This window comes from Vespula vulgaris, chromosome 7 (genome assembly GCF_905475345.1).
Source record: "Vespula vulgaris chromosome 7, iyVesVulg1.1, whole genome shotgun sequence".
In the NCBI taxonomy this organism is placed as follows: Eukaryota; Metazoa; Arthropoda; class Insecta; order Hymenoptera; family Vespidae; genus Vespula; species Vespula vulgaris.
In genome coordinates, this window is record NC_066592.1 from 4,171,307 (window position 1) to 4,183,874 (window position 12,568).

Sequence of the window (12,568 nt, forward strand, 5' to 3'; positions counted from 1 at the left end):
GCGCATACGTATGGAGGACAGAACGCAAGTTCACGTATCTCCTTCTCTTTCTGACAAAGGAAAAGGAACGGCCTATCTTCGCATTCGTGCATCTCGCGTCTCTACCCGCGCAAAGCTTGTTCGTTTCGTTCGTCTCGTTGCGCAACGCGAAGCGCGCAGCGTCTGTATGCGCATAGTTGAGGTAGATCGTTGGGCAGAATGTCTCGCTAAAAAAAGCGCGGTTTATCGACGAAGTGGAGTGCTCTCGTGACAAATTCGTCGGGAAGCAACTCTTCAAAGAAAGACTAAAGTTTCCATTAATTCCGTGAATGGGAATACGCGGATGGTAAGTGAACTGTAACGCGCAACCGACACTTTTGTACGGCGCTGTGTATGATGGATTAAACAAAATGGCTGCCCGTTTGTCGTTGGCGGTATTATTTATTTGGTTTGCGAAAAAACGGTCGGTGGATTATAATTGGGTTATCGCGATAAGCTTATGTGTTGCGTGAAAAGTATCGTGGATTTTGAGGATACGACAGATTTCAAGATTCATTTTATCACACTTTATGATTTTATATGTATGTATGTACTTCTTGCTATCGCACTATTTACTTTCATTTTACGTATTAAGATGAAACTACTATAGAAGTGAAACAATTTATACTTATGGAAGTCATGTCTGTTGTACCCATATATACATTATCATTTCTAATCAATTCTACATTTATAGATATTAAACATAACCTTATTGTCGTAACGATAAACGGGTGGATATTTAATTTCGCGTTTAATTATCTTGATTTTCTAGGATTCTTGATAATTCTCTTATTTCGTTCTTCAGAACTGAAAACATGTCTAGCTCTTATATCGTCGAGCCGCAAGAAAAAGAAACTCAGAAACAAGATGACACATTGATTATTGTAGTTAATGACGATGGCACAATATCAGTAGATCAAGAAACACTACAAAATTTGATAAGTAAGTAATTATTCAAATATGTGAGCAGTTTAAACATTACTTTGTTTTAGCCTGTTTATTATTGATTAATTGCTCTTACTTTTTTTTTATAATATTCACCAAATGTTTTAATATTAATATACTAACAAATAATTAATTTTTATTAACTTTGTTTAGATTTTCATTGACACTTTACATTTGTATTAATACATAGATTGAACTATATAATCTTCTTATACAATTTGGTAATATAAAGTTCCTTGAAAATCAAATATCAATTATCACATTAAAGACACATTACATATTTATTGATAAATATTGTATATATATTTGCAGTGAACCAATCAAATGCAAATGTTAGCGTAGTAAGATTGGGACAAAGCGAACCAGGTGCTAACAATGGTGATATAACATTGACAGTAGATCCACCTACTTTTACATCTTCAAGCATTACGCCAATAGGTAATGCAACAAGTACGGATGCAACAGGACTCGTTGATCCTTTTATGGAAATGGATCCTGAACAGCTGGAAAGATTGGAAACTGCTCTTCAAAGCGAAGAAGCGAAACAAATATTGGGTGAAAATGTTACCGCAATGCTTGGTTCGTTGATGTTATAATTTAATGAAATGTAAATTAACAATACTGTTATCTTATTAACAAATAATTTAATTATTGTATTTTTTAGATATGTTATCTGTAGAGGAACAACAGAAGTCAATAAAATATAGTGTAGAACTGGATCATTGTTATACAAACAAATCACCTGATTCTAAACCAAAAGATTCATTACCATTGACGAGTTATGCATCTTCCAGTGATATACAATATACACATCCTTCTTCTCCATCGACAGTGTCAACAATGTCATCACCATCCAATGAAATAGATAAACTGAAACCAACTACTAAAACTGTAAGTGACAATTTTTTGAAATGTAGTTATTTTGCCTTTTACAATATATTATTTTAGGGAAAACCAATTGGTCGTCCTCGCAAAAATCCACTTACTCCTACCACTTCTAATCTTCGATCAGCTGGGAATTCTCCTGGGGTATCGAAATCAGCAGGACATTCGATGTCTAAAGGTGAAATTAATCTACAAAAAAGAGTCTGTAAAAATTTAAGCATGCTATTTATTACTGTTAATAAATTCTCATATTGGAGATTATATTGTCATACTGATTTAATCATATTCCTAATAAATAAATTTTTATTACTGACATCCTTATAAAATATTTTACCTATTGTATGCTATCATAATTTTACCTAGTATAATAAAATGTTTCTTATATAGCACATCGATTATCTAACGATGAAGAAGAAGAGGAAGAAGGTACTCCTTCACCTTCAGAGTCTTCTGAATCAGAACCTCCATCAGACAATGACTCTGACTTTGGTCCACGAGGTCCAAGGAGAGGAGGAGTCAGAGCCAGAGGTGGAAGAAAAGGTCTTACCACTAGAGGTGGCTACATGACAAGTACACGAAAAAGAAATTCGAATAAACATATGGATATAGAACAAGTGCGTCGACTAGATATGGAAATGGCTGCTGCTGTCAGTGCAATGAAAACTCCTGATAAAGAGGATAAAATGGGTAAGCGTGATAATAATTTTTTTAGATCTATATACGATAAACAATGATGAATTTAATGATTAAAACAGCATTGATACTATTTAATAACTATTGATAGTTTCAATTGATTAAAAAAGATTACTAAATATCTATTTTTATCAGGAGCACACACTTCTACCAGAGGTAGAAGAGGGTTCAAAGCATTAGGTGTTAGAAAAAAAGATGAAACGCTCACTGCAAGTGAAACTGCAATCAACGTAGAGAAACCTCTACAAACGACAAATCAAGTAAAAGCAAATTTAATTAGTAGCAATATGGTCAAAGGTGATATGATTTTAACAAAGCCTGGTCAAGGAAGAAATAATCAAAAATTAACTCTTGTACAAAAACAAGTTGTAATGAAAGCGAACGAACTCAAAAATCTAGATGTAAAAAAACCAGTGATTCTCCCGAAAGGTAAATTTTTGAATCAAGTACAGACGAAACTTGTGTCGACGAAAGATGGAAAATTAGTGCATGTACCGATCACGTCATCAAAACCAGTTGTATCAAGTACACCGGGTGCTCAAGAAAAGGGAACATTATTACAAACATCTCCAATACAACAATATCAAGGATTACAACAACAAGGCAAACCTATTTCATCTGTTGTATCAATGAAAGTGAAACCTTCCGAAATAAAAAGAGAAAGAAGAAAATCTGAAAAAATTATGGATCTTATTTCTAAAACAGAAGGTGATAATGCAAAAACTGTAGAAATTAAAAACATAGACAGTTAGTATTTATTTGGTAGTTTCTTATCATTTATATATTATTTTCATTTAAATATATTTAGTATATCATGTATGTATACTACTAAATTAAAATAAATTTCATGCATCTTTTAGACATGAAGAAACATTCGCGTAAAGAACATAAAAAATCTCCAGGATTTGTGGCAGATACTTTAGGTCCAGCATTATTTTCTGCGCCTGACATTATTCGTCGTGTCGGTTCAAACAATGATTCGAAGAATGCCGATAATACGATATCTTCTTTAATTGCTACTATTCCAAGCACAACTATTGCCTGTGGAGTTGCTAAATCGTCTGCTCAAGGAACACAAATAATAAGTTCAACAAATGTTACCACTACGACTTCAAATATAACACAAAATTCAGATTCAGAATATACAACGAAAACCTTGATAACAAATACGTTGGAGGAAGACGTATCCCAAGTCGAACGTCATTCAGGTATAGAAAATGAGACGGAAAATGTATTGAAAGGAGAAAATGAAAATCAAAAAACAGATTCAAAGGCAGACCCAGCTGAGGAATTACAACCATCCTTAAGTACGTGTAACATTGGGAAAATTCTTATTCCTCGATTAGGAAATACAATCTGTTTCTTTTTTTAATTTGTTTTGTACGTTTTTAGTTTTGTCCCTTGAATAATATTTTATATTTATCTAAAAATATTATATTTTCTTAGTTACTACCTCATCACAAATGATTGATCAAGCCATGGCACTGCCTACTGTGTCAAATCATATTATCACTAAACATAGTAAGTTTCGTTATCATGTCATCAATGAAATTCTTTTTATGAAGTTATACGAACGAATATAAAATAACATTTGACATTTGACAGGAAACACACAACTTTTAATATTGTCAAGAGTTTTGGTAGAATTGTTTTATAAAAAGTTTATAATAATATTTACAACATATATATCATACGTCATGTCTATCTTAGAAAGTTATTTATAATATGTTTACTCATTAAAGGTGGCATAGAAGGAGAAGAACATCTTTTAGCCACATTGGAAATGGAAGCCAATAAACACGATGAGGAATTATTAGCAGAAGCATTATTATTGCAAGAAGAACTTGGAGTTGATTTAGGAGATCATGTATGCTTTTTTTTTTATATTTCTCGTCTTTACAAAATTTTAGTACTATTCATTTCTAATGGTTTTCTCTTTCAGGCTGCTTTGGTAGATCAAGCTGTACCATCTACTTCATTAACATCAACTCCAGCACATGTTTCTTCACTGGAAGCAACAACTAATCAAGAATTAACAACTAAGTCACTAGATACAACGGCACAAATACCAACAAATGTTACACCTGAAGTAACAAAAAAGAATACTAAAGATGATAAAGAACCTATACAAATCGTTCGTGGTGGACGTGTGATCACTTTACCACCAATAGAGGCTCCGGCAACAAGAAGCAAACGATTACAAGCAAAGTCAGAAGTTACTGCGCAAAAGACTCCAGAACCTATAAAGAAATCCGAGAAATACGAATCGCCGACCGTTCAAAGTCATTTAGAGCGTAAAGAAGATCTACGATTGAATATAAGCGAGCAAAATGACGAGGAGGAAGAAGATGAGGATGACGAAGAAGAGGAGAATTCAGATTCAGAAGATGACCCTGATAGGTTGTGGTGTATTTGTAAACGTCCCCATAATAATCGTTTTATGATATGTTGCGATGTTTGCGAAGATTGGTTTCATGGAAAATGCGTACACGTCAGTAAAGCAATGGGGCAGCAAATGGAAGAGAAAGGCATAGAATGGGTTTGTCCGAATTGTTTAAAGAAAAAAGCAGATGACAATAAAGTGAAAATAAATGCACAGTTAGTATCAGGAAAAGAAAGACAACGGCAAGATTCGTTTATGGAGGACTCTGCATCTTTGATGGAAGAAGAAACATCGCAGCATTCTCTTTCGCCAACAAAAGATGCACCGTTGCCCGCTGCATCGACTCTCGATCATAATATCGTACGAATTTCGGGTACCACTCAATGCGTAGTATGCAAAAAAGAAGCTAGGAATTCTAGTATTTATTGTTCGGATGCATGCATTCTTGCGCATGCCCAGGAGACATTAACTAAGGACAAACCTGTAGCAACAAGTTCCAATTCAAAGGCATTAAAACAATCACCTCTGGGAGTAACCAAAACAAAAGCGGATGCCAGAGTAATTGTTTTCGAAAGAAGAACTGGAAGGCTCCTTACAGGTACGGACGCACCTAAAAGATCGAATTTAAAGACATGGTTGAAGGAAAATCCAACCTTCGAGGCTGTACGAGCGGATAGTCTTAGTCAAGTAGAAATAGGAGGGAAAACGGTTACGGTTTTACCTGCACAACGATTAACCAAACCTGGAAAATCTCCGCAATTGATAGCTGCTAAAGCACAAGCAATACCAAAAATGGTTTATACCAATATACCGGGTTCTAAACAAACGATTTTAATAGCTAGTAGTAAAAAAATTACGATTGCTGGTGCACAACAACAACAACAACAACAACAACAGCAACAACCACAAACGAGTACATTGCACAATAAACCGCATCAATTGAAACAAACTTTTCTTGATACGGGTAAAGGGAATTTGATTTTAAAACAAACGACTATAAGACCCGTATCATCGCCTCAAGCAAGAGCACAAGGAACGATTACACAGAAACAAGCACAGAGTAAGAAACAAGAATTAAAGGTGCTAACGCCTCAACCGAAACAACAGGTGAAAATAGCAGTTGTGAAGAAGCCCGAGACCGAACCTATACGATTGAACATTCGAAGAACATTGACGCAGCTTTTGTCGAGTCGTATAAAGGAGACGGAAGATTTAAAGCTATCCAATGATGAAATCGCTGATCTAGCTTTTAATATAGAAATGGAAATGTACAAGTACTTCAAAGATACCGGGGCAAAGTATAAAGCTAAATACAGGAGTCTTGTATTTAATATAAAAGACACGAAGAATTTAACACTGTTTAGAAAAATTGCTGACAAATCGTTGGCTCCGGACGCGGTTGTAAGATTAAGTCCAGACGAGATGGCCAGTCAAGAATTGGCCGAGTGGCGGGAAAAAGAGACTAAACATCAATTAGAGATGATCAAGAAAAATGAATTAGATTTAATGGCACAAGCGAAGTCCATAGTGGTGAAAACACACAAAGGCGAACAGATTATCGAAAATGACGGTGGTATTGGTCTAGTAGATCCGAAAACACCTGTGCAAGATATAGTGACTGCTTTGAACAGTGGCGACAGTATTAGTTCTATCGATACGAGTAAGGAAAGAGAAGACGGAGAGAGAATAAAATTGACGTCCGAAATGAAAAGATCGAAGAATGGCGAGGAGGGTAGGAAGAAGGATAAAGATCGGGAAAGTTCTAGGGATGGTGGGAGATTAAGGGATAAGGGAGGACGAGAAAGGAGTACAAGTAGAAGCAGACATCGTCACAAACGAGATAGGGATTACAGTAAGACGAGAGAACGAAGTAGAGATAGAAAGGCTAAGAGTAAGGAGAGTAGACGAGAGAAAGATAAAGAACGCGAGAAGGATAAGGATAAGCAAAGAAATAAAGACAGAGAAAAGATTAAGGATAGGGAGAGGGAAAAGGAAAAGTATCAAAACGAGAAAGAGAAGCATAAGAGCGATACTTGGACAAAAACGCGAAGTCGTAACGAATCCTCGAAGGAAGGAAGGAATGGAGATAGAAAGGAGCAAGGACGTAAGAAGGAGATAGAAAAGAAGAAAGAACCTACACCACCGCCCATAGTGGAAAAACCGATAGAGGATCGTTTGTGGAGGCACATCGAGGACGAAGCTACGACGAATACCATCGATGGAAATGATTCTGACGTATCCGACAGAGAACCGAGTTCTACCGTTACGATTAAAACACCGGACATCAACGAAGAACCCGAAAGATATACCGATCCAGAGATAGAGAAGGATATTTCCAAAACGGCATGGCAAACGGTTTGGCGAGGATTTGTTAACATGGTAGATGTTGCTAAATTCTTCATCACGGCTCAGGAAGTTAGTGGTCATGCCAGGGATCTAATGAACGATCTTCCAGATACAGTAGACGTTGTTGGTAGAATAAGTCATGAAACTGTGTGGGATTACATTTCAAAAATGAAAAAAACTGGATCTAAAGAGATTCTTGTTATAAGGTTAACGGCAGCGAACGACGAGGAAAAGATTCCTTATATAACTTTATACAGTTATTTAAATAGTAGAAGTCGATTAGGCGTCGTCGGTAATGTTTCGAAAAATATAAAAGATTTTTATATAATGCCCTTTTCAAACCAAAGCACAATACCGCGAGTTTTATTACCTCTGACCGGTCCTGGTTTCGAAGAAAACAGGCCGCATTTGCTTCTTGGTATTATAGTACGCAATAGGAAGAAACGTTTGACCACCATACCTCCGATAGTCGCAACAAAAATACAGAAAAAAGATCCCGATCGTAGTTACACGCCGCCATTAGTGGGTACTTCGAAAGATAAAGCTTCTTCCGCTACACCGCCAGCCTCTCCTATGGGATACAAAGCAAGTGCAACCGATACCATTAAAGATAAACAAGCGGTAACCCAAATGACTTTAGAAACTTTAAATAAGGCACATATCGGGATGTCCAAGTCGGTAATGGATAGTGCTGCAATATGTAAAATCGTACCGGAATTATCTTCGAAGATCGACCTAATGCCGTCGCCTCTCAAGACGCTGGATGACGATGGCGATGAACCTTACAGTCCAGGTGAAATGGATGAAGATGTTACGAATACGCAAACGGTTATACACGACACTACGGATGTACTGTCGTCGGCAAAGAATTCTACGGAGTTACAGAGAAAGATGGACGAATTAAATAGACAAATAGAAGAACAAAAACAACAAATACAAAGCATTAGCTCTTCGTTTCTCAATGACGCGACACCTACTCTGCCGGTGAGAGCACTGATAATTCCATTTTTTTTTAAATGCGATTGTTACTGTTTTTCCTACTACCCCATTGTAAATAAACTGTTTGCATCTATTCATGGCATCCTATTCCTATCCTCAAGCTGCGTAGATTTTTTTTCAATTATAATTTCATTGCATTATAATGTACGGAATAAAATATGTAATGCAATCGTTATCATATATCAATGTGGTGTATTCTTACAAAAAATTATTGATACAAAAATATTGGTTTTTATTTTTACGTGATGGTACAATACTCCATGTATATATGAACGCATATCGTTTCTTTGACATGGCATGAAAGAATTATTTTTAATTTCGTCAAACAAGAGACGCTTTCATTTTTCTCATATAGTCTATGTAGCTTGATGTCAATGGTTTTCATTGCGCATACGTTATAAATTTCTAAGTTTTTATGATGTTTACGAGATATAACGATTTTCTTTTATTTCCAGGGTTTGGGACTAGATCCACCTGATACAAAGGATTCCGAAGAAGCTTACAGTCCTTCCGATACGCGTTCGTTTACGCCACCGCCTCCAGGCATTTCGAAATTTGCCCAGCCAATTCTCGATAAAGTTTCGGATATAACGATACCGCCGAATTTACAAGAGATTCTTGCAAACGTTAAACGACAAGAGTCCTCGAAAGTAGATCCTTATCTTCCGTCTAAGCCCAGTGCTACATTTTTGACTACCGTTAATTCTACAGTTTATCAAAATTCGGAAAAATACTCTTCACCTTCTCAAGCCAAAGGACCAAATTTAGGCAGAGCGAATTCCGAAAAGGCAGCTTTCGCGGATGTCTCACAGACTGCTCTTTCGAAAGAAAGCAAAAGTACGCTGAGTTCGCTCAGTGATTTAGATCTGATAAGAAAAGCTGAAGAGGAATTAGCTGCTGTCGCAGCTGCATCTACAGCATCTAATGTATCCACTGTGCCTATATCACCTGTAGCGCCTTCCGGGACAAATCTTATAACGCAAACTTCTCCTGTTCCACCTACGCAATGTGGTAATTTGACGGCGTCTCCTACGCTTCATCAGCCCATGTTATCACCTCCTATTGCTCATATAGAAACCTCGTTTAAGAAGACCTTCATGCCCGAACAACCAAAACCGCCGGGTCTTGAAGATGAAGATTTTCCTGCATTTCCTTCAACACCACCGACAATGGACAGTATGTCAAAAATAATGCCGCGATCGAAGTACGCTCATAAAAGTGGTATTGTGTTAAGTGTAAAGCGAAAAGTATGCGAGGATGATAGTTTATCTCCTGCAGTCAAAACTCCAAGGACAAAGTCGAGGTGGGGTCAAGGACCATCGGAATGAAATTATTCAGAAACTACTTCTTCGTACTATGGAAGTACAAAAGGAAAGCATTACATCATATAAAATATAGTTATGTTATAGGTTACAGCGATAAGACAAACTTAAGAGTTTGAATGCTGTTGTCAAGAATATAGAAGGGATGAGAAGAGAATTTTGAGTATGAATGAAAATTGTGTTAAAAGAAGAAAATTCTCTCTTAGTATGGTTAACAAAAACAAAAGACCCCGAAATATTCTTCATTACGTCATAAGATGTAATTGATACGAACTAACCTTTAATTTTTAGATAACGATCGTATTTGAAATATTAAGAACGATTTAAATAAAAATATAAAAAATATTTGCAAAATTGAAGACAAAGTGCAATGTATTTTTGCAATGTATTTTTAATCATCACTTTAGAATTGAAGTATGATTTTAAAAATATATAATTTTCTTCTGCATCCATAATGTAGATACAAAAGATTGTTTAGAAAATAATATGAATGATATTTACATTTTCTATAATTATACTAATCATAATATTTCATGAAATCTTGAGATATTAAAAACCATACTACAGTAGAAGATTTTCTTCTCCAAGAATTGGAAGTAGCTGTAGTAAAAACAGGAATTGGATGATAATATTGCTGGTTCCTTGTGAAAAAATAGCTTGGAAATATATGATAAAACTTTTTTGATGTAAATGTAAAGATCTCTTAATTTTCGGGAAAAATGACTTTGAAAACTTGGAACATACATGACTCGATTCAATAGTAAAATTTAAGAGGCGTATTCTTTTGATTTGTTATATAATTATTTAAGCAAAATATCATAAATGTAGATGCCAATGTATTGTTATCTATACATGCTATTAATTTGGATTGAAGTGTATGTATGTTCTAAGACAAACAAAGCCATTTCTCTCCAAAATAAAGATTTATATTAAGAAAATTTATTATCTGAATATTTGTTTTATTTTTTTCTTTTTGTTTTTTCTCTCTTTTTTTTTTTTTTTTTTTTTTTTACAAGGAACCATTTCCTTTCCTAGATACGTCATCATTTCTATCACCTCCCATATTTTGTAAATCATTGTTTTTACAATAAGATTTTTAAAGGGCATCGTAAGTCACAATTTGGGCCAAAAAAAATTTGACTCGCGATTCTTTGCGTTTTTACATTTTTAATTACATATTGGTTTGAAAACACTACTGTCTGAAAACATCGAAAAGACAATTGAATTTGTCATTAAGCACGTATCTGTACAGAAATATAATTACATATTCTTTAGTACTAAAATTATCAAATCTATACAAGCAGTATACTTACAAATGCTTATCTTCTTTTATTACTTTATTTTAAAAGATATGTGCATATGTGATCAAATAAAATAAAATTCCATAAATTCTTTTTTGGATAATATCCAAGCATAACTGATGTAAATACCAAAGTAAAAAAGAGACGAGTGAGCATATAAGCAGATTTAATGATTATTATACCGCTTGAAAATGATGCTTATCTATGTATATAGCTGAATTGAAAGTTGTGTAATATATTTTGTTAAAAGTTACCTGGGGGAAAAAAATAATGCCAGGTTATCTAAATCACGTTGAACAATATCAATGTATATAAGTTATACAATGTTTCATTTTATTAAAATTCATTAAAATTGGTTGTATATTGTAAGTGATAACTGATATATAAGGTATATGATATATTTTATTGCCAGATTTTATTGAAATATCTTGTAAATGTAAAATAGTTTCATATGTGAAATTTCTTTTTTAAGAAGGCAAAAAAAGAATTATTTTCCTTATAATTGCGTAAAAGATTTGACATTGTGTTTGGTCTTCCTAGCCATCACACAAATTACTGGTAATATATAAAACTTCCAAATGTATTATGTTATATCCCACATAAAAATTTCCAAAATGGAATACATATATAACATTTAAACCAATATCACCAAAGTTTATGTAATTGTTCCATTTGGTACTATGAAAAATAGTTGAATTTCAATATTTTTACTTGTTCTATATACAAACATACCTACATACAGTGCACAGAATTCATATGCATTGAAAATATTTATCTTTTTTTTTTATTTTATTATGATAGCAACAAGATATTAGATAATTTATGTTTATAAATCTTTCAGATGCAAATCAATGGTATAGCTACATATATTTTAAATTAACGTTTTGTTAATTTGATTAAGTACGGCATAAAAATACTTGCTTGCATACATCATAGCAATAGTTTCTGGTTTCTAGTGTATTATTATACAGAATATATACTATTATATTATTAAGCTATTTAGCAAATAACCATATATGAAAGTATCCATACATCTAGTGCATTATAATCGAGTTTATTTGCATACATTCTCAGAATATATCTTTTAATATGCAATATGTTCAGTGTACACGTTTAGAAAGTAGTTATTTTAATATCTACTTTTGTATATCCTTGGATGATACAACAAAATAAACCATAATCTATTACCACAAATAATATCACAAACGAGATCGCATGAACCACTCAATTGTGTACCCATAACAATTTTTATTCCAAGTATAATAGGACGATTTTCTGCTGCCTAGACGTGAACGATTAGTTATATAATATGTAGTACTGTGTATATGTATGGTATGTGTGTGTATATATATATATATGTGTATATATATATATATATATAAACAATAATTTAGATTACAATAGTTTAGTTTATGGAATGAGGCGCCAAAAATGTGTAAAGAAATAATCTACTTGACCGACTGTTGGTTTCTGCTGATATCATTATTTCTTTCATTAGATCTTTTATGTTAATAGATTGTTAGCATAAAGTTAGAAAATAATTATTCATATTTCGTCAATAATGATATTATAAAATCAAACCATATTTATGTAGAATATGTTCAATTATCAGTAATAAAGAATAATTGTATTCTAATATATAGTCATTTTCAAATATGATATATTTAATGTTGGTG

The 12,568-nt window shown here is 33.8% G+C and overlaps 1 protein-coding gene across 6 annotated transcripts; it reads left to right on the forward strand.

Moving 5' to 3' along the window:
- The first annotated feature begins 149 nt into the window (after positions 1-149).
- On the forward strand, positions 150-12,528 carry LOC127064959 (death-inducer obliterator 1). 6 transcript variants are annotated; one of them, XM_050996668.1, is made up of 12 exons: positions 150-325; positions 824-960; positions 1,276-1,542; positions 1,628-1,854; positions 1,912-2,026; positions 2,236-2,535; positions 2,677-3,288; positions 3,402-3,848; positions 3,988-4,062; positions 4,284-4,408; positions 4,484-8,254; positions 8,725-12,528. In XM_050996668.1, exons 2-12 carry the CDS (start codon positions 834-836, stop codon positions 9,595-9,597), a joined length of 6,939 nt encoding a protein of 2,312 aa, XP_050852625.1. In that variant the 5' UTR covers positions 150-325; positions 824-833; the 3' UTR covers positions 9,598-12,528. The 6 variants fall into 6 exon arrangements, with proteins under 6 accessions (XP_050852625.1, XP_050852622.1, XP_050852623.1 ...); XM_050996665.1 differs by lacking the exon at positions 150-325 and adding an exon at positions 341-564; XM_050996666.1 differs by lacking the exon at positions 150-325 and adding an exon at positions 341-564 and having other exon boundaries at positions 2,677-3,249.
- Positions 12,529-12,568: the final 40 nt, after the last annotated feature.